The following is a 25,912-nucleotide window of genomic DNA, read 5'->3' as shown; positions in this document are numbered from 1 at the left end:
TTTTCGACTGTACAACTCCAGGCTTTGTCAAGGATTGAGCAATCCACCGCTTCCGTAGCGTCATAACACATGTGACTCCGTGAGCAGTGGGTCATAGGTTGCAGAAAGTCTGTGACGCCCCCCCGTCTCTCATTAACGCATATCTACTTCGGGAATTTGGAAATATCTGATTTCCCGGTTTAGCTGCCCTTCTTATGCCACGTTCACATTTCCAAGCCGAGGACCGGGCGGGTTGTTTGCGTGAACGAAAACAATTACTAGTATTAAGAGCATACACAAATAGTGCTCATGGTTAAGTTTCTAAAACGTTTATTGTGCTTTGCTGTCTTATATCATAATTTTAGTTCCAAACGACTGCCCGGCCGGGCCCCGGGTTGGGAAATGTGACCGCGCCTTTAAGGAAGAGTCTGTGGGGCAAGGGGAGTACTATACTGGCCGCCTGTATCCATTGGCCTTTTGTGACTTTCGTTGGGCGGCCAATGGTTACAGGAGGCCAATGGATACAGGCGCGGCCAATATAAGGTCCCCATGCACTGCCATAGAATTTGCTTGGAGAGTACTCGAGCTCTAAAGCGAGGAATCAGATATTTCAATCTTCCTGGAAGTAGATATACGTTTTATAAATTACATCGTACAATGTATATTGTATAAACTCATACGATTGTATGAATGAATGAATGAATGAATGAATGAACTTTATTGCTCGACAAATGTAACGTTACATAGTACAATGAATGGACGTAAAACAACATTACTACTCGTCAATTGAGACCAAATCTCCGCCCACTCACTTTTGAACCCAAACATAAATTTAAAGAAGTTCGATTTAGCACCATCCAAAACTATGCTTCCAACCCTTGTTATCAAATATGAATGATTGGCGGATGTTTTTCCGCCAATGAGATATAGGAGGTTACCATGTAATCTTATCTTTCAAATAGCTCTGTTAGCATTTAATTTGATTTAACATTTTAATGTCTTGGGGTGGTGGGACTACGGCGCACAGATATGTCAACTTTGTATATTTGATGTTAATTGTACCTTTTTTGTTGTGTGGCGCTGTTAATATAAGTTGTTAACTTGAGTGCAGCGCCACACTGTCCTTGTTATGACTTTTATGTTTTGATGAATAAAAAAAATATGAATGAATTAACTTTATTGCTCGACAGTTGTACAGGGTACAATGTATGGCATCAATAACAATGTGATCAATACAATCAAGTCTATTCTAAGAGACTACTTTACTACTGGAATATGAACGTAAACGGCGTATGGCATGGTGTGAGTTAGGCGTTGCTATCTGTTACAATATTTTCTCTCTTTTGTAATGCACTACATATATATTGATCGTGATCGTGAGTGGTAGGCAAAGTAACGTACTAGGGTGATTTGCCTACCAATAATTTGCATACGCCTGAACAGTACTTTGTACAATTCATGCTCAGGGTTCATGCTATAAATTCAACTACATTCTCAATGTGTTAACCCTTACTGTAAGAATCTTTAGACCTTAGAAGTAATAGGAACGTTACACCAAAGAGCTTTAAAATTGATTTTAACCTCCTTGGTTATACGAGACATGTCCAAACGTAGCATGTTGATTTATTCGTAGCTTTGTAACGTATAAATGTAAATGGATTCTTTGTACCACATGTCTGTCTGTATATCCAGTTATATACCTTACGGAAATCGCTGTACTTTTGTGGTGTGAATAAAGTTTGTTATTGTAGCACACACTATCTGGGTAATCAGGCGACAAGGCCGCATTACCGATACCGCGCACTAATACAAAGCATACGACAGCAGACGACAAAATCTACGCCACCAAAATATCAAAGGCACGAGGAACATTGTTATCAGGAAATACAAAAGAGTATTCATAGATATAGCCACAACCGAAAAATCTAGACCCAAAACTGAGTAAGGATATAACTGATTTGCGTCTCATCTCGGGGATTATTTTGTGTAGTACAGTCAAAGAATTTCCCGCCATTTGGTTGACCTTTCACATCCATCATGGCGGCGTGTGGAGATGATGAAAAGTTCCCCCTCGACAGCGAACTAGTCCATCCCTGTTTCTTCCAAGACGAGAGCTTTCAACCTGGGTTTCTTGAAACTGTGAAGGATCTACAGAAGAATGGGGTACTGCAGGATGTCGTCCTTGAAGTCGAGGGCCGTCAGTTTCCCTGCCATCGGCTTGTTTTATCCGTGGCGAGCCCCTACTTCAGAGCCATGTTTACAAGCGGCATGGCGGAAAGTCGGCAGAAGACGGTTATTCTACAGGTATACTGTTGGCGTAACATACGTTAGGACAAATTTGACAAAGTAGGCAACAGAAATCGGAGAAAGCCGTGGGTCTGAGACCCGTATGCTCAAAATAGGTCTGCCCCCCTCCCTACATTAATGCATGTGACCATAATTTTTGGCGACGCCTCAGGTTGGAGCATAATTGTACAGTATTGTTTGCAGTTTGCAAGAATTTTAGGAAATGTAGTACAGGAATTTTGTGGAATGTCTCAGCTCTGGAAGTTGGCTGACACACGCAAAGGTACCGAAGTAACGGGTTCCTCACTGGCCGCCCAGTGCGGAACTCACGGGGAAAGTGGCGTCGACACTCGGGGCCCTGTGCGGAAGAAAGCTCCGCACTGGAATTCTAGTGCAGAAACGGCTTTGTTCCAGTGCTGAAACACTGTCAGGACTGGAATTCCAGAGCTGAATCTTGACACGGCACTCGTTTTCCGGTGCTAATTTCCACTCAGCACTCGTTTGCTAGAGCTCGGAGGCCGTTCACCACTGGATAGCCAGCGCTCTGAGGCCATTCACCACTGGATAGCCGGTGCTGAATTCCACTCGGCACTCGCTACCAGTGCTCAGAGGCCGTTCACCACTGGATATAGCAAGTGCCGAAGTCCCTAAGTAACCGGCTCCTCACTGGATCGTTCCAGTGCTCGGTGACTCTTGGTGCTGGAAGCCGAGTTCTCAAATCATTTCGGCACTGGGCCTCTGGTGCTTACATCGGCCGCGCGGCGTACAGAACAGTATCGTAGGCCAAGTCTATGTCTGTAAAAATGTGCGGATCTGAGCCTTGCAGTATTGTCCTGCCGTTCACCTTGTTGTCCCGATTATAATTTGCTTCCCGGGCGGTATGATCTCGAAAATATAATTGTTAGAGTTCAAAGGCGGCATCTCGGTACCCTTTCTAAAGACAAGGTTTGATTTGCCGATTTAGAGTTTCCAGTGCTGAAGCCGCCGACACTGGACACCAAGTGTTGACGTACCTTTGGCACTGGAGATCTAGGACAGAAGCCGCCTCACCTCTGTATACCGAGTGCTGAGAAAGGAACCCGTTACTTCGGTACTTTTGCCTGACACACATCTTTGCCCACATCCCATCTAAGTGAAATTCCTGGGAACCCCTGGGAAAATCTCTCCAAGGGATATCCTACTTTGCTTAGGGCTTGTTAACTAAACACTCAGGAGAGTAAGAGTGACCTACTGAACTGCACTGTATCTGTCTAGACTTAACAGGTAACAAGGTACATGTTCCTCATAATTCTGTACCATGTAATTCTGCCAGTGATGCACATGGGATATTTACTAGTAACTTCATAATAACGACATACAATTACAAGTGTTCAGATGAAATAAAGCTGATGACTATGTTGTATTTGCTGGGTTCGTGGCACTTTTTAGTCTTACCGCCTGTTTCCCTGAACTAAACAACTAAACACAATCAAATATTCATGTTGAATGTCATGTTTAAACAGAATGGAGTAAGAAAATTCATTTTGTTTACCAACAAGCTTATAAATGTGGTGCCTTTATCAGGAATTTCATTCATAGTGAAAAAGAGCTTCACAAATCAATATGATAATATATGTGCATTGTACAGTTACTACAGTATCATATTGTTGTGTGGTTGCAGTAAGAATAGGATAGAATATAGCTGATACTCAATCATAAAAATAATTGTTATTGTTCTGCAGGGCTTAAATGCAGCCGTTTTTAAGGAGATCCTGAGTTACATCTACTCGGGATGCCTCCAGGTGTCACTGGACAGAGTGCAGCACCTGTACCAAGCAGCCGACCTCCTACAGCTGGACTATGTGAGAGACACCTGCAGCAGCTACATGGACATGGAAGTGGGGTGCTCCACTTGTGTGGACCTGTACAAGTTTGGAGATCTCTTCTCACTAGATACTGTCCGGGAAAGTTGTTTGCAGTGTATCTATAAGCACTTTACTAAGGTTGGTGTCTTCAATATTGTATTTTGTTATTCATTTATAGACTATTGTGTATGAGTGATGTCTTCTTCAGAAAAATAAAATCATATTTCCATCCATCACAATGTCCCAGTCCAACAACCTCAAAATTTTTATACACAATGATTATGATAATGTATTCTGTTAGATTTGGAAAGTTGAACAAAAAGCATACAAATGTTGTTAAGGTCTGCCTTGCCAAAAGTATAATCGGGAGGAAGTAACAGTATTTTATTTTATTTTATTGAAATTGCAACAGTGCAATACACGCGGAACAGAGGCAGCTGTTGCTGGTGTTGTGTCCCGCACATAGAAACGAATACTGGACAGACAATACTCATTTTCACTTGAGTCTAGTGGGGAAAGTCGTGTAAAGTGCCTTTCCCAAGGGCACAAGATCGGTGGCATGTCAGGACTCGAACCCGGGACCTCTTGATTCCGAGTCGCGCATGCTGCCGTTGCGCCTCACGACAGTAACAGTATGTCAGAACTAGAGTAAACCCAGCACTAACCAAAGCCTAGGCTAAGGTACTAAATTTCACCTGAGTCAAGTCAGAAAATATGTGCAAAATGACTTTCCCAATGACACAACTTTGGGGCCTGTTAGAAATTTGAACTTGGAACCTAATAACCCTAACTTTGCCACAGGTTTCCTCCAGTGAGGAGTTCTGCAGCCTGAGTGTGGATCAGCTGACTGAGATCATCAGCCATGATGAGCTGGATGTTAAAGAGGAGACAACAGTGTGGGAGGCTGTGGTGAGATGGGTGCAGCACAGCAGGGAGGACAGGTGGATGTTTTTCAGTGCTATGTGACATGTACATGATCTTATATTGAAGGAAATAATATCTCAGATTTGTGTAAGAAAAATTGACAACTGGTAATTTTTATTAATTGTCTAAAAACTTGCTTTGTTTTGTTTCCGCCCACAACCCTTGACACAGACACGTGATAATCCATTTGACTTGACGGCACACGGGTGCCGGATGCTTGTTTTTGTTGATAAGGCCATGTTGATTTGATTATATGGATGACATCCGCGCGCATGAATTTTCGGCCGTTTCCACAAAAAAAAGTTTTCAACCATACTGTAAATCGTACAAAACAGTTGCAAAATGAGCAAAAATATACCATAAGTTACAAAAAAAATTAATAAAAACTATACCAATGTCGTAGAATGCCAAAATCAAACGAAAAAAGACGAAATTGTAAAGAAATGAACTTGAAGACTAGATTATTCGCTAAACCATATTCTGTGCCATTTGCTCAACCCTCATTACCACGTAGATTTCATAATGAAAAGTAACTTTTTTTTTTTTGTCCAAAACTTTTTTTTTATTCGCACGCGCACATCAGTTTTGGGGCTCCCGGAGGATGTCATCCATATAATCAAATCAACATGGCCTAATTAACATTGGAAAGTGCAGACAAAAGTGGAAAGTGCAATCAAAATGTCTTATCATTGCAACTGCCTCCTTACATAGGTACGTGTACAATGAAGATTCTTATAGCCTTGCTTATTACCTCTGGGGAAGGAGATATCCTTCCGCGAGGAGGTTTTACTATTGTTCGAAACATTTCTGTCAGCAGCTGTTTCTCGCGATCGGCTGGACGGATTGGTCTGTTGTTCGGTATACGTATTGCTATTGGGCTGCAGATGATGCAGAACGTTTTTGTTTAATTGCATATGTGTTTATGGGCGTCGAAATAAAAGGTTTTTAAGTGCTCCGGACACCCCCGTTATGCTGAAAATGGAATTTACCATGTTGTTAAGGAATGGGGAGGTTTCAGTTTTGGGTCTTAGCATTCAAAAGGGGTCAAACAGAGGGGTGTCTTGTTCCGATAAAAATTTTGGGTGACGGCGCAGCAATGACGGCGTGGGATGACGGCGGGGGTAATGGCGCGGGTGACGGTGCATGCAGGCTGTCAGACTGTGAGACACGTTAATCAACAGTCCATACCGAACCAACCGTCAGTAGCCATCAAACACATACAAACATATTACGCACATAACTTTCATACTACACACAAACAAATAACCTAAACCAATAGAAAAAAAAACCCGGAGGTTTGAAATCTACGATTTCCCTTGTTTATTATTATAATTACATTTTCAGTGCATCTGTGTGTAACCTTGTATTTCTGTCATTATATTTCCACATGCAAGGCATATCAGGACTAGTGATGCATACCTAAACCCAATTTAAGGTTCAGTTGTGGATTCAAGTCCAGAGGTTTAGGTTCAGTTCCGGACTCGTAAGTCCAGACCTAAACCCATGGCATATACAAAATTGCATGTTGGCAACCTCGCAATGTTGTCTGGGTGAAACTTTGGCCACATAACATGGAGGCCGATACTTGACGATGCCCGATGGCAATGTTTTCTTCGTTTTGCAGCAAAGATTTTGCAATGTACAGAAGATTTTAGGTGGTTTGGAAAGAAAAGGGGTATGTGAAATGGTCTTTTATGGTAATACATGTAAGTCCGGACTCGGTTCTTGACTTTTAGGTTTTTTTGGACTTGAACCTAAACATTCTTACAAGTCCGGATCCAAGTCCAGTGAACCGGTATGCAGCACTAGTCAGGACACTTACAGGCCAAAAGACCTGGCTCTTTGACTGTTACCTTGTAGGACCCAGTGGAAAAATGCATATTCAGAATCAGTTAGAAATTTACGATAATGAACAAAACAAGTTCACAAAAACCCTTAATGAAAATTTCATGTAAGAAGAAATGATTAGAAAGTTATGATTTTCAGTCGTGGACTATTACCGATGAGTTGGTAACCCTTACCCTGTACCCTGCAGAACGCACCACATACCCAGCATCCTCCCTCACATCCGCTTTGACCTGCTGACACCACGTGACATGGTGGCCATCTTAGACCATCCCCTAGTCAGAGAGGATCCTGGGAGATCGACCATCAGGAACGTGGTAAATGAGAGCTCCAACCTGAAGAGAAGACATGGGATGGACACACTGGAAATGGCCATCATTCCTGTCTATGGGTCTGGACAAATGTAATTATCATTAATAATAATAACAGTTTATTCTTTCATGAATAATAGGGTCATGTTGCATAGCCTGGGGGTCATCCCACTGCTTGCTCCCTTATGAAATATATGAATAACCACAAAAACATTAAAATTCAAATAAAAGCCAATTGACAGTATTAAAACATGTGTTGATATGTACTAGTACATGTATGCTGTCGTTCCTCAACTGTCTGTAGAGTTTAAATGTTTGAGTTTAAAATTTCATATTTAAAACCAAACTGGAAACATAATGAGGAAAACAAAAATAGTTTGTCCAATGTACTGACACTTTTTAATGGGGGACCACAAGACAATCAATCAAGACAATCCATTTCATTTCATTTCATATCATGTTGACACTCATGCACTAACGCTGCCAACAGCATAACCTTCTTGGCGAAGGTAATGAATTGTAACTATCTTGTGATTGTTGCCCTGAAGAAGGCAACAGATGGTCACGGAAACATTTGATATGAAGACCCACTGGTTGTTGAATAAACAACCTTCTTACATGTATATAGTCTCTTGCCAATCTGTTAATTGAAATTATATGTAGTAAAAAGTTTAACTTTATTCCAACACACAGTCAACAGAGAGATCAAATTTTCAGCGACCACTGTCACCTTCATCAGGATAATTAATGACCAATCACTTCACAATGTGATCTCCCGAAAGCGTTACGGTTTACAATTATATGTATTAAGGAAATTTTCAATGTATTCTATTGTCTCCAGGACAGATCAGATGGTCTTCATGAATCCTCGAGCAGGGGAGTACATCACCTGGAGTCATAGGCCTGAAAATTATGAAGAAAACCCTGTGCCGATCATTGCCATGACTGTTACCAGTGACAACGACATTTACATCCTGCAGGAAGTAACTGAAAACATCGATGAAAATCAGCTAAATATGTTGAAGTACAACCATGCAAGGAATAGGTGGGAAGATGCTGTTATTTTCCCAATATTCCTGCCCAAACCAGTCAACCATGTGCACTATAGCCTTTTCCTGGTTGAAGTTGATCGAATCTTATACTTCCTTGCTGTGGATAGTTACAATACAGGAGCAAGTGCATTGGTGCACATCGAAAAGTACAACCAGCACGTGGACCGCTGGCATGATTGTTCACAACTTTTGATTGACAAAGTAACTAGGCCAATAGGGGACATCTTGGTAGTGTCGTCTGGTCCGTACATCTATTTCCTCACGAATGCAGAAATGCACAGTTACGACCCAAGCCAGGACCGTTGGTCCAAGCTGACCCCACCAAAACTCATGCCAGGAATCTGCACAGCCACCTCATTGGGGACCGAGATATTCTGCACCGACAAACAATTCAGCAAGGTTATGGCGTATGACACAGAGTCTGCCCACTGGCGGGTACTGCCAGGCTGGCCCAACCGGGGACCAGACAGGGCGGCTAACAAGTACCCCTGTCTGTTTGTACTGGAGAGCCAACTGCATGTATGGCTGGAAACGTGTGTAATGTCCACGGACACGGTAGATGGCAGTCTTGTGTTTGTGTATGACGGGTCTGAAGGAGCTTGGAGAGACTTGAATGCCACCTTGCCAATCAAGGATTATGACACCAGGGTCCATGTGGCACGCTTTCACCTACCACGTCTTACTGCTCGAGGTTTACACGAGGACACATAGAGTTCAGTATGTCCGTGGGGAGGGACTGTTTAGACCACCTTTCTACTAGACTGCTATGACTGAGCAACCAAGATTTTCTATGACCCTTGACTTTATGATCAGAATCTGATGCACGATGCAAAAAGTATGATTCAACGACAACGAAACACAAAATGTGAACAATTTTGTTCTTTTCTTGAAAGTTCATTCAACCAAGACGGGAGACGGCACAGACTTTCTTGACTTTATGATCAGAATCTGATGCACGATGCAAAAAGTATGATTCAACGACAACAAAACACAGAATGTGAACAATTTTGTTCTTTTCTTGAAAGTTCCCTCAACAAAGACGGGGGGCGACACAGACTTTCTGCTAACTTACGATCCACTGCTCACCGTGTCACGTGTCATCTGCATAAACGTGACGTCACAGAAGTGGTAGATTGCTCATTCCTTGACAAAAGACTGGAGTTGTACAGTCAAAAATTCGGGTAAGTCCAATTTCTTGTGTAGGAAATAATTACAGTTTCAATTTCCGGCATCATGTTCTTGTTTTTGTTTATGAAATTTGTTTATGAGACGAGCAGTCTGTTAAATGTATTCTTATGCTCACTGGTCACTCATTGGCTGATAGTGGAAAAAGTGCATTTTCTTCAGTCATCATCTTTTACATCCCATTCAGGCTGATATTTGAATTGCGATTGAATCCCGATTGAGGTGCAATCCCGATTGAATCCGGATTGAGGTGCAATCCCGATTGAGTCCCGATTGAGGTCCAATCCCGATTGAATCCCGATTGAGGTCCAATCCCGATTGAATCCCGATTGAGGTCCAATCCCGATTGAGGTCCAATCCCGATTGAATCCCGATTGAGGTCCAATCCCGATTGAATCCCGATTGAGGTCCAATCCCGATTGAATCCCGATTGATTTTTCTCAATCTGAATGCTCCAATCGCGATAGAATCGTGGTTTATCAAATCCATCTCTGAAAGGTGGATTTAATCGCAATTGACAGCAATTCCTGTGCGGAAGGAACACTATCGCGATTGGATGAGCCGACAAGTGTGAAGGCCTCGAGATCAAATCGCGATTGGAGGCAATCCTGATTCAATCACGATTGGATCCTAGATGTGGATTTAATGTGAACGAGGTGTTACTGAATGCCTCTATACTACAATGAGTCAGTTAATGCTATACTAGTATTTTAGTGGTACTTTGGTTCCTTCCTGCCCCTATATCTTACTTTTTGTCTTTTTCCTTGGTTATAAATTAGTTATTAAGAAGGGACACCTTGTGATGATCATAACCAACCTGATGTTCTGATTATTAGATTCATACTATTGGTCTACTATAGAGTACTATTGGTCACTTCGAAGAGGCTTACCCCATAATTGAATTTTTATACTATATTATCCTCACATGTATTTTGTATTGTAACCTGGGCACCAGACTAGATTTTTTTCCATTGTACACCATGCAGGTACAAACGTAGTTAATTTAGTTTAAAGTAGCTGTACACTTCAAGTAGTTAGTAAAGTTCAAGTATGATAAGTTAACTTTTTATTATACTAAATAATAAATTGTAATAAAAAATAACGGACGTTGATGGAAACCAAATGTTGTTTTCCTTGGGTCAATTTGTTTGAAGTCCAGTACTAGTTGTTCACAGACACGAAGGCGATAAAATACCCTAAAGTGCCCTGTTAATAGTTGCAGGTACATCAATCAATAGGAATTCAAATTCACCCTCTGTTGGTCACTATGCTCTACAATGATTCAGTAAACTCATGGTAAACATTAATTATCTCATTAATTATCTCTCATTATCTCAACATTAATTAATTCCATCATGACAAAGATTTTTGTGGGTAATGAAAGTTGTAAGTTGTACAGTGTGTATTTAGCATTGACTCATTGCATGAGAAAACTAAAAAAAAACCTCATGGTAAACTCCTCTACTTTGGGAAATTTCTACAGTTTTTTTTCCCAAACGTCTACGATTTAGACACGCAGACGCGTGTAGACGATCCCCTAGGTCGCCCTTCCGAATTAACATAATTAAATAGCTTGCAATTGAAGAGCCGCAGTCAAGTAATTTATATGTAAGTCAACGGCGCAAGTAGTAGTTAATCAGGGTACATGTAGAAGTGGTTTGAATACAAATCAAAGTCAAAATTCTCAACAATAACATCGTAGTGACGAAAACTACGTGCTGTTTTCGTCTTAGTGCACCTTTAAGCGCATTGCTCCTTTCTTGTTATAACCGTTAATCCGATTAAGGGCACAGAAAAGGGCCAACAAAACCTCTACTGCTACAGTTGTTTGTTCAAGCTAGTTTTTGTCGCCCCTACCTCCCGCAATTTTTACATGTACAAGAAGAATGGTCGCGAACGTTCGCGAAAAGCTTTTAAATCAAAAGTCTTACCGAACGTAATTGCTAAGGAAAGGTGGTCTTTAACCAATTGATCTTGTTAATGTCGTTCCTAAACCGTTTGGCGATTGGTTGCCATGACGACCATTAAGGCCGCCGCCGCTTGCTGTTGTGCGAAGAATAGAAGCTTAACGGTTAATTGCAAAATAAAAAGGGAGTGTTTGCTGGTCGCCGCTACCGTAGCGCGTTGCCAAGAAAGGCTTTTCTGACCTATTTTTTCAAAGCCACCCCTATGTTACCGAATGTTGTGGTCCACACAAAACGAAATCTTTGAAGATTTAGACCATTACAAGTCAATGTAGGGGTGGGTAGGACAATGTAGTACCGAGTATGAAGCTTACTATTGTAAGATTTTGTATAATTGCTAATACATTAGGCATGTAACCTAGCACCAGTTGAGTTTATCAGACGCTTAAAGATTTGAGTATTGTGAGTGAAAGTGTTCCGGAGGCGGTTTTGGGCATCTTAGTGATACAAGAAGCTCTACATCTATGGAGATGGCTTCACCTAGACTACCGAGTATCATCAGAAGAAACACAGTACAAGTACGGGTACAACAAGGCCGCACGGTTCCAACCGAAAGGCAAGTGAGATTCATGAATATATCTCAAGTTATGCAGATCGTGTTGTTATGTGTGAATGCAAGTGTGATACATGTACATTCGTCGATACATCAGATTTAGAGGCAACTACGAACGCAAGGATTTGTTACTCAATCAACCGGATAAAATTTACCTTGTTTCAAATTTATCCACTTGACTTGAGTAACAATTTCTTGTGTATCTTATTACCTGGATGTCTAACCTTCATCGACGTGTCACGGACAATGGTATCTTAGATATACTAGATATACGGCGTTCCGTCTTGTATTTCTTGCCTTGTAAAAATGGCAGGCGATGCGTTGAATCTAGGCAACGATCAACGTAAGTACACCTCTTTGACACGTGGATAAATGTGTATTGAAAAGACCACGACAGGTGGGGTCGTGTGGCGTAGCGGCAGAGTGCGCGACTCGGAACTTAGAGTCCCGGGTTCGAGTTCTGACATGCCACCGGTCTTGTGCCCTTGGGAAAGGCACTTTACACGGCTTTCCTCACTTAGCTCAGGTGTAAATGAGTATTGTCCTGTCGTATATTTACCCCCTGTGTTGGTGGCGGCATTAGTATAAGTTGAAAAAAAACTTGAGTGTGTCGTCACCACGTCTGGTGATTACATGTTGGAAAATAAAGACCTTATATCGTTTATTGAATCAAAGACCTTTATTGTACATTTTTGCTCATTTCGAACTAAGTACAGGTCATGGTAAATAGCGATGGTAGACTAAAATATATCTATAGTAAAACTACATATGTACACTTACGGCTTCTTCTCGCATCTAAAACAGTTGTAAATTCTAACCCTTGTTTATGTCACCACAGGTTTCGTCCATTAGGCACGTTTCGGGGACGTGACTCTTTCAACGCCTCCATTTCCCGACGCCTCTTCGGCAAAGATCGGAACCGCTCGCCGACCGTCGACGAAATCACCGAGCATGACGTCGAGGCCATGCGCCGAGCGGTGGAGCTGGAGCTCCTAACCTTCAACAAGTGGACCCGGACCAAGGACGCCTCCCCGCCGCCCAAGAAGGACCACTTCTCCCTCATGTCCAGGTTTGACCCCTGCCCTACCCGAGCGGTCACCCCGCTGCCAGAAAGAAGGGACGACCCCAAACTGGGAACGAGATCCTGCCTCAAAGCAGACGACCCGAAACAGGACTACTGCAGCATTTTGGGCGAGTACGCATGCACCGCTTGCACCAAGCAGAGGAAGAAGAAGAGAGTCACCTTCCGTTTGAATCAGAGCTATCCCAACTGGGACACCAATCCCAAGACCCTCTGCGCGCCCATCAGGGCCGAACAGCTTCGAAGAGCGTTTCCTAGGCAACCGTCGTCAACGTCGTTTTCGCGCCGAAACAAGGCAGAGACGAAAGTGGTCGCAAAGAACAAGGCACGAACCGAGGTACTCTTACCTAGCGATAGTTTCATGTATTTGCAATGTTGATAGAATCCTTAGTCGTTGTATGGTCGTTGAATTTTCCGTTAGAGCAAAGGCACGATTGTCACGATTTAAAATATACTAACGTTACTGCTATGTTACTAGCATTACTAGCATTTGTATATACAGTTACTGCACGTATCACTGTTTTGTATTTTTTTATGCACATTGTCTATTTATTTGTGGCCATGGTGGCCTTGAAAAGGTGCACTTAGGTGCACCTGTTCCACCATGCCCTCCATGTATATTATGTATGTGGTTAATGGTAATAAATAAATAAATTGCGGTTAATTTGAATAGTTGGGACTTAAAAGGAAAACTCCTGGCGTTTTTTTTCTGGGGTGGGGGTCAATGAAAGAAAGCTTTCCCTTCTCTTTTTGTAGTGCTCTGTTTTGTTTTTGTACCGACTTATTCTTCTCTTCCCTCACGCCCTTGCGATGGAATAGGGTCCCCCCAAAAGTCAACTGAAGCAGAGCAAGTGCTGCTGGGAAGGCCAAGTGACGGAATACGAGGTGATGCAGCGCATGGCCGAGAAGAAGAGAGAACCATGGGAAGACGCGCCAAGGATTGTGGTCCCGACGGTGACGTCACGCCAGAGGACCGATAGCGAGGCTACCAGCGTGTTCGTGGCGCCGCCTATCGTGTAGGGTGCCGATGACGTCACAGGCCGCCATGTTGGTTGGTTAAGCCAGGAAGGCTAAGACTTATACATTGACTTGGCGTTGTGTAATTATGCCGTAAACAACATTTTATATTCTAAATGTGGAATAATCCATATGCTGCAAGAACAAAAATGCTGCTTTACAGAACAGTGAAAAGAAAAACACGCTCAACTCATCAAGTGCACATTTTATTGTACATATTTCACATTTCACGGCAAAGATAGAGTTCAATGATTTCATTTGGAATCTTGTATATAGGAATTAGAGATGTCTATCTGAAAAGTCAAAGTTACAGCCTACATGTGAATATCACCACCACACGAGCGTTTCGTCAGGTAAGCAACGATAAAAGCTATCCTAAAGCTATTTGGCAGGATCAAGTAATACATACATATAATAAGTCATGTACAATGAAGACAGGTCATTTATTACGTACAGATTGTTTGATATCGAGCGTTGTCCAGAGTTTGTTTGAAGGACTGGACGATTTTTTGATTAACTGCACGCTGCTTTGAATATCCAAAAGTTTACGAGATTATGGTCATTAGTTTACATTGTGGACAATTACAGAAAATACTTAGCACTGAAATTTGAAAATGTTGACAACGTTTACCTGCTCTATTTTTAAACCTTGCACACTTGTGTAGCTGCTATTGAGGAATAAAGTTATGATTCAGCATAAGTAAGGTTTTGTGAGCGAGAGACTAGTGCTTTGTGTTTTGATATATATAGGACCACCAAGCACTAAAACACTCGAGTACTCGACAATACAGAAGATATTCTGCTTATCTTAGACCGTCTAAGACGTCTGTCTATGTTCGGAAAATCTCAAGAACAATCTTCTCGGAGAATTTTTTTCCATAACGATACCGGCTCGGTAAAGATTGAGGTTGTCATAGCGCATAGTTTCGTTGTGGTGACCAGACATGAACGCCATCATGCGGATGATCTCCGAATTACGGACGTGTTGGACACCATTTTTCGTTGGGATAACCGCCTGGTCATGCAAAGAAATACAAATATTACAGCTTTTAATATTAGAGCTTATACATAGAAACTGAAAAATCAAACGTTATCAGATATTGCTTGAACAGAAAATGAATATAAGTTGAAGGAATAGAATGATTTTCCCACATTGTAGATTAATTTCTGTGACGACTTACCAATGTAATATCGATGTGCCACGATCGTGTTGCACTGCAGGGGATGCTCGCTAGATGTCCTCACCTACCAGGGTAGAAATGTTCACTATCAACTGCTAAACCAATGAGCGAATGGCAATTATTGGTTTGACCAATAAGAGAGCGGCTGCATGTCCGTCACATATTTGCATTTCTATGTTTTACGTAGGTGGGCGGGGCTTTAGAATCGGTCTTCCATCTCGATAAATACTGACGGGGACCTTTTCTGTCATTTGGTGTGCGTGTTTCTTGAACAGGGTCTGGCAAATGTTAGTTGATATGGATCGAATGGGTGTAGACATTAGCGCACGTAATGGGTAGTTTTTCGTCGATGCGTATCGCTGACGCGCGTATCATTGTGTTCTCAAGGGCACACCCAAAATGACATGTCGTTTTTGGTACCCACCCTACCGACGACAAAATGTACGGTGACGCATGTTGATCTGGGAGTCGATTAAAGGCATCCAGTGCAGTTTTTAGGGCTTGGATACAAGTCAATATTCTAGTGACCTATCATATCAACATACTAAGTTGAAACAACACTGCCCAAATGTATATCCACATTCGTGGAGCAAAAATTCCCAAGATTCTGACGATGAACGGTTACTGGAAGGACCATTTCATTTTAGGGTACCACCCCGAAAACAAGGACTTTATCTTGGGGCTTGTTTCTGCAGTTTTAAATGCCTAAAGTATGAAATACTGATTGAAATGTGCTAATGTGGGATAGAATGCGTCAATATTGTACAGATTGCCTTATTCAGAATGTTTCCAGTTTTGCCGCCCTGAAATTGCGTTAGATGCCTAGCCTTTTAAAGCCCCTGTCACATACACATTCACGAATGTGGCCTCCCGAACACTAGTCGAATTCCCGACAACCCTACAAATGGTTAGAGTAGGTCGGACCAATGTTGGTGTTGGGAGAGGTCAGCTACTACTAGTATTCGGCTCACAGCCCATTGTTGCCAAACATTGAGCACTGGACAATCTATAACAACCGATAAGAAGAACAAAATGATGATTATCTCTATTCTACATTCCTGTCTGCAAGTCCATAACAAAGGGCAATGACGCAAGTAGCCCGGTGTCGAATCTATCATGATTTGGGAGGGCTCCCTTCGGTCCACCGCCAGTTCAACTAGACTCCCCGGTAGACTTGTTTAGGTAGATAAGAGATGCGTGTATTATGTCTACATGTGTTTAGACGACTGTGTATACTCACCATCTGTCCACAAGTACACTGTATCCACTGCCACTGCTACACGACAGGAACTACACCACCATCCTCTGGACCCTTAGAAAAGCTAAACACACCGGCATTCTCTGGACCTGTAGGGCAGCTACACGAAAGGAACTCCAGCGGCATCTTCTGAACCTGTAGAACAGCTACACCGGCATCCTCTGGACCTGTAGAACAGCTAGACACTCCACCGACATCCTCTGGACCTGTAGAACAGCTACACCACTACACCGACATCCTCTGGACCTGTAGAAAAGCTACACACTTACACCGGCATCCTCTGGACCTGTAGAGTAGCTACACCACTCACACTGGCATCGTCTGGACTGTAGAACAGCTACACACTTACACCGGCATCCTCTGGACCTGTAGAACAGCTACACACTACACCGGCATCCTCTGGACCTGTAGAACAGCTACACACTACACCGGCATCCTCTGGACCTGTAGAACAGCTACACACTTACACCGGCATCCTCTGGACCTGTAGAACAGCTAGACACTTACACCGGCATCCTCTGGACCTGTAGAACAGCTACACACTACACCGGCATCCTCTGGGCCTGTAGAATAGCTACACACTACACCAGCATCCTCTGAACCTGTAGAACAGCTACACAACTACACCGTCATCCTCTGGACCTGTAGAACAGCTAGCTACACCGGCACATGTTTGATAGAGACAGGCATGAGTGTGGTGTGTGCTGATAGCAAAGCAAACAAGACAAGCACTGGGAAAGGAGGATGCGTTTTTTTCCAGCGCTTCGGCTGTGCAAGACCAAGGGCGAACATTACCCGCGCAGAGTACCAACCAATGACCCGCTAAACGCACGACATCCCGTGGTCTGTCCAGAATGTATCTGCCTGCCGAATCTCCTTTCTTCTAATCCAATGACGATGAAGTACCTGCTTTTGAAAGAGCAGACAGCAACGTTATTTTCGTTCGGGTCGTTGTTACTATGCCCGTGGTTCTAAGTTGTGGCGTCTGTGAGGTTAATGTCGTTAACGTTGTTGATTCTGCAGTACTTATTGAGGTCGGTTTTGAAGTATTTCCTTTAGCTACTTGTGAGGAATGTGAGGTTGTTCTGTCTGTAGTTAGCTGAGTAGTCTCTTTCCTAGTTTTCCTCTGAAATGTTGGTCGCGTAGTTTCTTTTGTACTAAAAGCAGTTCGTTTCTATATTTAAGAGTCTCTAGTTGTGCCTTTGCCTTGGTAAATATTGCGTTTGGTTGTTGCGTTGTCATTTGAGTCGTTGTCTTTAGCTGCCTATTTTAGCTTCCGAGTGTCTTTCGTTCTCTCTGCAACTACAGTGGTCGGCGGAAGCTTGCTCCGTAGTAAGCTAAGATGTTGCTTGCTTGTGTTGTTCGTACTGTGGTCGTCTCGGGCGTCGGTCGTGAAGTTTGCTGTGTGACTATGTGGCGTTGTATGTTCTGTACTTGTCGCTGGTGGCGCTTGTGCTGTCTTACCTGCAGTCCCCACAGTGGTTCTCTCTGTCGTTGGCTGAGTTGTTGGTGAGATCGTTGTGACATGTGTCGTTGGTACAGCCGTTGGGAACAGTGTTGTTTGAATCGTCGTCTCCTCGGTGGTTGGCACTGTAGTTTGTGGCGCTGTAGTTTGCTCCATAGTGAACTTACGCTTTGGTGGCTCTGTTGTAACGTGTGTCGTTGGTACAACCGTTGGAAAGAGTGTTGTTTGGATCGTCGTATCTTGTGTTGTCTCATCGGTGGTTGTAGTTTGTTCCGTAGTGAATTGAGGTTTTGGTGGCTCTGTTGTAATTTGTGTCGTTGGTACAGCCGTTGGGAAGAGTGTTGTTTGGATTGTCATATCTTGTGTTGTCTCCTCAGTGGTTGTAGTTTGTTCCGTTGTGGACTGAGTTTTTGGTGGCTGTGTTGTAACGTGTGTCGTTGGTACAACCGTTGGGAAGAGTGTTGTTTGGATCACCGTATCTTGTGTAGTCTCCTCCGTGGTTGTAGTTTGTTCCGTAGTGAATTGAGTTTTTGGTGGCCGTGTTGTAAAGTGCGTCGTTGGTACAGCCGTTGGGAAGATCGTTGTTTGGATCGTCGTATCTTGTGTCGACCCCTCGGTGGTTGGCACTGTAGTTTGTTCTGTACTGAACTTCGATTTTGGTGGTTGTGTTGTTATTTGCGTCGTTGGTACAACCGTTGGGAAGAGCGTTGTTTGGATCACCGTATCTTGTGTAGTCTCCTCTGTGGTTGTAGTTTGTTTCGTAGTGAACTGAGTTTTTGGTGGCTGTGTTGTAACGTGCGTCGTTGGTACAGCCGTTGGGGAGATCGTTGTTTGGATCGTCGTATCTTGTGTCGACCCCTCGGTGGTTGTCACTGTAGTTTGTTCCGTTGTGAACTGAGTTTTTGGTGGCTGTGTTGTAATTTGCGTCGTTGGTGCAGCCGTTGGGAAGAGCGTTGTTTGGGAAGTCGTTTCTTGTGTCGTCTCCTCAGTGGTTAACGTTGTAGTTTGCTCCGTTGTGAACTGCGATTTTGGTGGCTGTGTTGTAATTTGCGTCGTTGGTGCAGCCGTTGGGAAGATCGTTGTTTGGATCGTCGTTTCTTGTGTCGACCCCTCAGTGGTTGGCACTACTGTAGTTTTTTCCGTACTGAACTGCGATTTTGGTGGCTGTGTTGTAATTTGCGTCGTTGGTACAGCCGTTGGGAAGACAGTTGTTTGTGAAGTCGTTTCTTGTGTCGTCTTTTGCGTCGTCCCCTTGGTGGTTGGCACCGTAGTTTGTTCAGTAGTGGACTGAGTTGTTGGAAGCGTTGTAACGTGTGTGGTTGGTACACCTGTTGGTAAGAGCATTGTTGACACCGTTGTAGGCTGTGTAGATCGCAATGTGGTCGTTGGTATTGTAGTTTGAGTAGATTGTCGAGTTGTTTGTTTCGTTGTAGTATCAGTGGTTGGTATAATTGTAGTTACTTCCGTTGTGAACTGAGTTTTTGGTGGCTGTGTTGTAATTTGTGTCGTTGGTACAGCCGTTGGTAAGACAGTTGTTTGGGAAGTCGTTTCTTGTGTCGTCTTTTGTGTCGTCCCCTCAGTGGTTGGCACTGTATCTTCTGTAGTTCCCACAGTAGTTGGCCTTGTAGTTTGTTTGGTTGTCTCTTCTGTAGGAACTACACTAGTTGGCACTGTAGTTTGTTTGGTTGTCTCTTCTGTAGTGACTACAGTAGTTGGCCTTTTAGTTTGTTTGGTTGTCTCTTCTGTAGTCCCTACAGTAGTTTGCCTTGTAGTTTGTTTGGTTGTCTCTTCTGTAGTCCCTACAGTAGTTTGTTTGGTTGTCTCGTCTGTAGTTCCTACAGTAGTTGGCCTTGTAGTTTGTTTGGTTGTCTCGTCTGTAGTTCCTACAGTAGTTGGCCTTGTAGTTTGTTTCGTTGTCTCTTCTGTAGTTCCTACAGTAGTTTGTTTGGTTGTCTCGTCTGTAGTTCCTACAGTAGTTTGTTTGGTTGTCTCGTCTGTAGTTCCCACAGTAGTTGGCCTTGTAGTTTGTTTGGTTGTCTCTTCTGTAGTGCCCACAGTAGTTGGCCTTGTAGTTTGTTTGGTTGTCACGTCTGTAGTTCCCACAGTAGTCTGTCTTGTTGTCTCGTCTGTAGTCCCTACAGTAGTTGGTCTTGTAGTTTGTTCTGTAGTAACCTGCGTAGTAAGCAGCGTAGACCTTTCAGTCGTATGCTTTTGCGTTGTAGGATCCACCGTCGTTGGAATGGTTGTGAAGTGCGTTGTAGGATGATTCGTCGTGGGAATCGTGGTGACTTGAGCCGTTGTAGACCGTAGTTGTTTCTTCTGTCGTCACCTGAGTCGATTGCTGCGTTGTTCGTTCAGTAGTAAGGTTTTGCGTTGTATGATTCACAGTTGTTGGAAATGTGGTGAACTGAGTTGTAGGATGATTCGTCGTGGGAATTGTGGTGACTTGAGCGGTTGTAGAATTCTTTGTCGTTTGGATGGTGGTGAACTGCGTTGTAGGGTGCTTCGTCGTTGGAATGGTGGTGAAGACAGTAAGTTTGGTTGTAGGATGGGCCGTCGTTGGGATAGTGGTCCTTTCTAAAATGAAATACAAAGAAGGGAGTATTTCAGTATCAGCGATCAACATTTTTGTTTGCTTTGTATTATATTTCGCTTGTATTTTTTTTTTTTTTAATTTTTTTTAGATTTTTTCAAACTTTATTAATATTCACAATGTTACATTAAAAAGATATACATAGTTGACATACATGTACAATCGTGTGGGATGATATATCAAGGACAGTTTTTAAGGTAACGTTATCTGGGAATTGTCTATATATATAATGATATCACATAAAATGTTCCCATTGTTCATTATCGTCCATTTCTATAATTTGATTTTAGTCTGTGCTTGAAAATTGAGAGTTTTGGTTTACAGTTTGTTATGAAGCATGTGTAAATACAATATTTAGCGATAAGGAGACAGTGTGCAAGTGCACTAACATGGCGAGGATTGTCAATTATACCGTAAATAATCATCTTCTCGTCTACAATTAGGTCTTGTTTTGTACATCGTTTCCACCAGTAACAGAATTCTTTCCAAAATTTTTTTGCTTCTTTACAATACAAGAATAAATGTTCAATAGTGTGCTTATCTGTGCAATTGTTACATCGATCCGTTTGTACCAGATTTGTTTTTCTTAGCCAACTATTTGTAGCCAGGTAGTGATGGATAATCTTATACTGAAAACATTGTAATTTGGTTTCCCTTGTAGCAACAAAAGCAGCAGTATAGGCTCTCTCGGTGTTGTCTTTACCAATTTTTTGTATAATTTCTGATTCTCTACTTGGAGGCACAACTTGTTTCTGAATAAGAATATCATATAATTGTTTGCATGTTGTTGTTAAGGGATGTATCTTTTCGGTATATTCAATAATGTTGTTAGGGGTGTATTTTCTTCCATTGTTTTTAATTATATCTTTCCACTTTTTAGGAATGGCTACTCTTATAGAATTGTATTTCATTATTTGCTTTGAATCCATGGTTATACCATATAGATTATGTAAGTCATTGATTGTTAGAAATGATCCATCCCCATACAACAAATCATTTACACAAATAATGCCAGCATCTATCCAGCTTTTGTAAAACACTGGTACATTCTCGACTAAAATATACCTATTATTCCACAGGACTTGTGAGCATATCTGTCTGTGTGTTTTTGGTTCATAATGGATAATTTCTTCCCAGGCAGTTACAATATCTTTGTAGAATGGTGGCATGTCATTAAGATTTAACAGTGAAGTGGAGTAATTACATCGGAACACAAGAAGCCTCCCCATCTTGCAAACAAGTATTCTTTTTCTTTTGACGGGTTCAGTTATAAATCTTTTGATCCATATAGCTTTTAGAGCTTTATTTCATTATATTAAAATCAATCATTTTAAGCCCACCTTGACATTTGTTGCCAATCAGTGTCTTCATTTTTACTTTTGGAGTTTTTTCTCGCCAGATGTACCTGAATATATATCCATTTACTTGTTTTACAAAATGGGTAGGGACATGCATAACTGAACAGATATATATCAACTTGGAAATACCAATGGTTTTCACAATCAAAATCCGGCCAATCAATGTCAGATTTCGCTGTTTCCATATATTACATCCTTGCACCATTTTTGCATAATTTTTATCAAGGTCTTCCTTATAACACCTTTGTCTGTCATGACCAAAATGTGTACCAAGTGCTTTAATAGGACCATCAGGCCAGCGAATGGGTAGTGGTTTATCTTGTCTTTCTTTATTTGAGCCTATCCAGAGAGCTTCTGTTTTTCCGTAGTTCAAATCGAGACCACTGCATTTTTTAAACCGATTTAGAGTATCTAATAGGTGCAGTGCAGAAGCTATATCTAAGAGTAACGATGTCATATCGTCCGCATACATGGATAATTTGTGTGTCCTGTCATACAATTGTAGACCGTTAATGTTTACGTCGGCTCTAATAGCTGAGGCTAACATTTCAACACTAATTATAAACAGACTGGATGACAGTGGATCTCCCTGTCTTACACCTCTATGAATATTAAACCAAGGAGATATAAAGCTATTGTTAAGCACACAACTTTTTATATCTGTATATAGTAATTTGACCCATCTGATTATGTCATTTCCAAAATTTACAGCTTCCAGTGCCTTCAGTATAAATGAGTGTTCAATACTATCATACGCCTTTTTAAAGTCCAAGAACATAAGTAATCCAGGTTTGTTCTTTTTGTCATAATCCTCTATTATATCATAGACACGTCTTATGTTTGTTCCTATATATCGCTGTTTCACAAACCCAGTTTGGTCCTCATGTATTAAGAAAGGAAGAAAACGTTCAATTCTCAGCGTTAGCGCTTTACTTACGATTTTATAGTCTACGTTAAGCAAACTTATCGGCCGCCAGTTGTCTAAGTTACTTGTGTCTAAACCTTTCTTGGGGATTAATCTTATTACTCCACGCCTAAGTGAAATAGGTAGTGAGTTTATATTGTACGCTTCGTTAATTGCATTAACTAGGTAGGTCTTTAGTAATTCCCAATACTTAACATAGAATTCTATGGTAATTCCGTCACATCCTGGCGCCTTGTTTTTATTTTTGGATAGAGCCTGTAGTGCCTTTTTTAGTTCAAACTCTTTGATTTCACCCTCGCAGCTGGTCTTGTGTTCATCATCTAACTTTTTTACCCCATCGTTATGTAAGAAATACGCTGCTTCATTTATGTTAAGATCACAGTTTGTGGAAGTGTATAATTTTTCATAATATTCAGCTTCTTTTAATAAAATTGTTTGAGGGTTTGTTGTTGTTGAGCCGTCTTCCAAAGTTAGAGAAGTAATAATCTTTTCTTGGTAGTTTCTTTTTTCTAGATTGAAAAAGTATTTTGTACTTCTTTCTCCCTGCTCATACCATCTGCTTCTACTTCTAATAATAGCACCCTTAGTTTTATGATATTGTATACTTTGTAATTTTTCTTTTATTTCACAGATTAGTCTTTTGTTTTCCTAGTATCGTCCGTTTCATCAGTTTCCCTTATTCAAACAGTTAAGTTGTTCTTCTAATTCTTTCTCTTCGTTTTTGTAAGCACGCGCTTTATTTTTAGAGTATTGAATGCTGAGTGACCTTATTTCCATCTTAATTATTTCCCACTGTAGACCTGGCTTTTGAGTATCTTCTAGTTTATCCTTAATATTTGAAAGTAAATTTATCATTTGTGTATTAAAAGTTTGATCTGCTAACAATGAGTTATTGAAGCGCCAAAAACCTGGCCCTCTTTTTTGGAGTTTAGGGGATTCAATTGTCATAATCACAGCTCTATGATCAGGGACAGGCGCTACATTAATGCTGCATTCACTTAGATGTACAGGATGATAAGGTACAAACCAGTTAATCTAACCTGTCATTTTTATACCGTCATTTTTGCCAAGTATACTGTCGACAGCCTGGATTTTTTTCTCTCCACACATCAGCTAAATTCAAGGAATTCAGTAAACAATTTAGTTCCTTGATTGCAGAATCCTTGTCATCAATAGGTCTTCCCCCCGTTTTATCTAATTCTGTAAGGGAAATATTACAGTCACCTCCAATGAGAACTGTCCCACTGGCGTTTTCCTGAGCTAATTGGTTTATTTCTTTAAAGAATTTCACTTGTTCTGTTCTCTTGTTTGGCGAGTAAAGGTTAATCAGACTTACATCGTTATCGTTTACTTTACCATTTGCCATGATATATCTACCGTTTGGGTCAAGAAGTATTTGTTCGAAATCTGTGTCCACCTTTGGATTAAATAGCATCATTACCCCTTTCCCGTGAGTTGTGCCATGACTGAAAATTATTTTCCCGCCCCATTCAGTAGTCCATTGTTTTTCATTTTCTTTTGCCGAAAATGTCTCCTGTAAGAAGACAATATCAATTTTCTGGTTGTGTATCCATCTAAATATGTTTCGACGTTTCAATCTGTTATTCAAACCTCTGACATTTAACGAAATAAGCGTTAACTTGGATGTTAGATTATTTCTTGATGACATATGGATGATTCATTACACATAACACAAATACACATACACAAAAATTATAACAGGGCATGAGTTCTATATGGTAAATACCGTGCAGTTTTAGTTATCAGTCCTGCGGTCGGAGATGACCAGTTTGTCAAACCGTATATAGGCCACCTGTCCTCGTTCCCTGGCCGCCCGTAGTGCCGGTTGCAGATCTTTTCTCTTCTGTCTGATTTTGTCCGAAAAATCCTCGTTTATGAAGATCTGTGTTCCTTTGAGCATCTTCGCTTGCCTTAGAATGTTCTGTTTGTCCTTGTATCGAAGCAGCTTGACCACAATAGGGCGTGGTCGGTCCCCAGGCTTGCCGTTGCGATGAGCTCGCTCGATTTCGATGTTATCCGTGTTTAAGCGAAGCTTGTTTCTCAGTACCTCTTTCACCTTAGTTTCGGACTGTTCCCATGTCTCTTTTCTGTCGTCTTTAATCCCGTCGAAGATCAGATTGTTCCTCCTGGACTGGTTCTCGATGTAATCCAGCTTGTTTGCCATCTCGGTCACTTCAGTGTTGTACGTCATCATATTCTGTTCCAGCTGTTTAATTGTCTGCATTCTTGTCACTTGTTTCTTTCGTGTCACTGATCTCTCCTTGTGAGAAATTCAAGCTGTTTTTAAGTCTTGCATCTCTCTGACGAGGTTATCCATCCTTTGATTTGCTGAATCTTTGATTATTTGTACAAATGAATGAAAGTTTTTTCTTGCTGGTCCAGAAGGTCTTTGTAGTAGACCTTTTGCTGTTCTAACATCTCCTTCATAAAAGCAACACTAACTGGCACTTCTTCATCTATGTTAGTGTTGTTGTTTCTCTTAGGTGGCATGTTGATGGTGGCACTTGTAAACAATGTTAGGCACGCTGAGTTAATTTACCCACACCGGTTTGAGTAGTCGTTGTACGCAGAAAATGCCTCTATTCCGAGAAAATGTTAAACAAAACCACGTAGAGGGTGCTTTAAACTTGCCTTGACTGTAGTTCTGTCCTCTGGTGTCCCGGGAAGTGGTTTGTAGGGCGGTCCTGTGCATGTTCGGTTGACAAATTTGACTCAAATTTAATAAAAAAATTCTTATAGATCGTTAAGCGTGGCCTAAATCTGCCAAGACTGCTCCCGAACTTCAGCCAATCTTGATCGGCTGGTGTTCGGGGCATTGCCGGGGGAAGGTCCTGAAATTGTGACAGGGGCTTTAAACAGCTGGGAAGTGACGGATCTATCTAGAGAGACTAGACGTCTTCCATATCTAGACATAATCACTCTGACAACCTCTGATGTTAGCAAGCCAACACGTCTTTCGGTCTTTATATAGTGTGCCCCGTGCAGCTGGATATACATCTGCATGTATATATAGAATACAACACGGGGTATTCCGTATCGCCCGAGGTGCCAGCCCGACCGCGGGTCGGCT

At 41.8% G+C, this 25,912-nt stretch overlaps 5 protein-coding genes across 5 annotated transcripts in view; 2 read left to right on the top strand and 3 right to left on the bottom strand.

The window, feature by feature from the left end:
- Positions 1–2,004: 2,004 nt before the first annotated feature.
- Positions 2,005–9,281, top strand: LOC109479544 (kelch-like protein 12). The gene is made up of 5 exons (XM_019781525.1): positions 2,005–2,283; positions 3,987–4,247; positions 4,911–5,050; positions 7,069–7,281; positions 8,031–9,281. The coding sequence occupies exons 1-5, from the start codon at positions 2,017–2,019 to the stop codon at positions 8,950–8,952; spliced, it is 1,803 nt and encodes a 600-aa protein (XP_019637084.1). The 5' UTR covers positions 2,005–2,016; the 3' UTR covers positions 8,953–9,281.
- Positions 9,282–11,795: 2,514 nt separating this feature from the next.
- On the top strand, positions 11,796–14,044 carry LOC109479464. The gene is made up of 3 exons (XM_019781429.1): positions 11,796–11,946; positions 12,782–13,361; positions 13,844–14,044. Exons 1-3 carry the CDS (start codon positions 11,855–11,857, stop codon positions 14,042–14,044), a joined length of 873 nt encoding a protein of 290 aa, XP_019636988.1. The 5' UTR covers positions 11,796–11,854.
- A 3,651-nt stretch (positions 14,045–17,695) lies between these two features.
- LOC109479504 (mucin-2-like) lies at positions 17,696–20,014 on the bottom strand. Its single transcript, XM_019781477.1, has 2 exons — positions 19,958–20,014; positions 17,696–19,753 (listed from the first exon to the last, which is right to left on the bottom strand). The coding sequence occupies exon 2, from the start codon at positions 19,287–19,289 to the stop codon at positions 17,745–17,747; it is 1,545 nt and encodes a 514-aa protein (XP_019637036.1). The 5' UTR covers positions 19,290–19,753; positions 19,958–20,014; the 3' UTR covers positions 17,696–17,744.
- A 41-nt stretch (positions 20,015–20,055) lies between these two features.
- The window catches only part of LOC109479533 (integumentary mucin A.1-like), a 9,306-nt gene continuing 3,449 nt past the window's right edge, over positions 20,056–25,912 (bottom strand). Inside the window, exon 2 of the mRNA XM_019781514.1 lies at positions 20,056–20,522. Within this exon, the coding sequence (XP_019637073.1) occupies positions 20,143–20,522 (380 nt within the window). The 3' untranslated portion in view covers positions 20,056–20,142. The remainder of the gene's footprint in view (positions 20,523–25,912) is intronic.
- Positions 24,553–25,042, bottom strand: LOC109479534. The gene has a single exon (XM_019781515.1). The coding sequence runs from the start codon at positions 25,034–25,036 to the stop codon at positions 24,578–24,580; it is 459 nt and encodes a 152-aa protein (XP_019637074.1). The 5' UTR covers positions 25,037–25,042; the 3' UTR covers positions 24,553–24,577.

The sequence above is a fragment of the Branchiostoma belcheri genome, unplaced genomic scaffold, assembly GCF_001625305.1.
Source record: "Branchiostoma belcheri isolate BF01 breed outbred unplaced genomic scaffold, Haploidv18h27 scaffold49, whole genome shotgun sequence".
NCBI lineage: Eukaryota > Metazoa > Chordata > Leptocardii > Amphioxiformes > Branchiostomatidae > Branchiostoma > Branchiostoma belcheri.
This window is presented reverse-complemented; position numbering and strand designations above follow the sequence as displayed.

Coding starts and splice junctions, on each gene's coding strand:
- LOC109479464 (XM_019781429.1), top strand. CDS start 11,855: ATGGAGATGGCTTCACCTAGACTACCGAGTATCATCAGAAGAAACACA. Junction 11,947..12,781: donor CGCACGGTTCCAACCGAAAG/GCAAGTGAGATT, acceptor ATGTCACCACAG/GTTTCGTCCATTAGGCACGT. Junction 13,362..13,843: donor AGAACAAGGCACGAACCGAG/GTACTCTTACCT, acceptor GCGATGGAATAG/GGTCCCCCCAAAAGTCAACT.
- LOC109479544 (XM_019781525.1), top strand. CDS start 2,017: ATGGCGGCGTGTGGAGATGATGAAAAGTTCCCCCTCGACAGCGAACTA. Junction 4,248..4,910: donor TCTATAAGCACTTTACTAAG/GTTGGTGTCTTC, acceptor ACTTTGCCACAG/GTTTCCTCCAGTGAGGAGTT. Junction 5,051..7,068: donor CAGCACAGCAGGGAGGACAG/GTGGATGTTTTT, acceptor TGTACCCTGCAG/AACGCACCACATACCCAGCA.
- LOC109479534 (XM_019781515.1), bottom strand. CDS start 25,036: ATGATGACGTACAACACTGAAGTGACCGAGATGGCAAACAAGCTGGAT.
- LOC109479504 (XM_019781477.1), bottom strand. CDS start 19,289: ATGCTCTTACCAACAGGTGTACCAACCACACACGTTACAACGCTTCCA.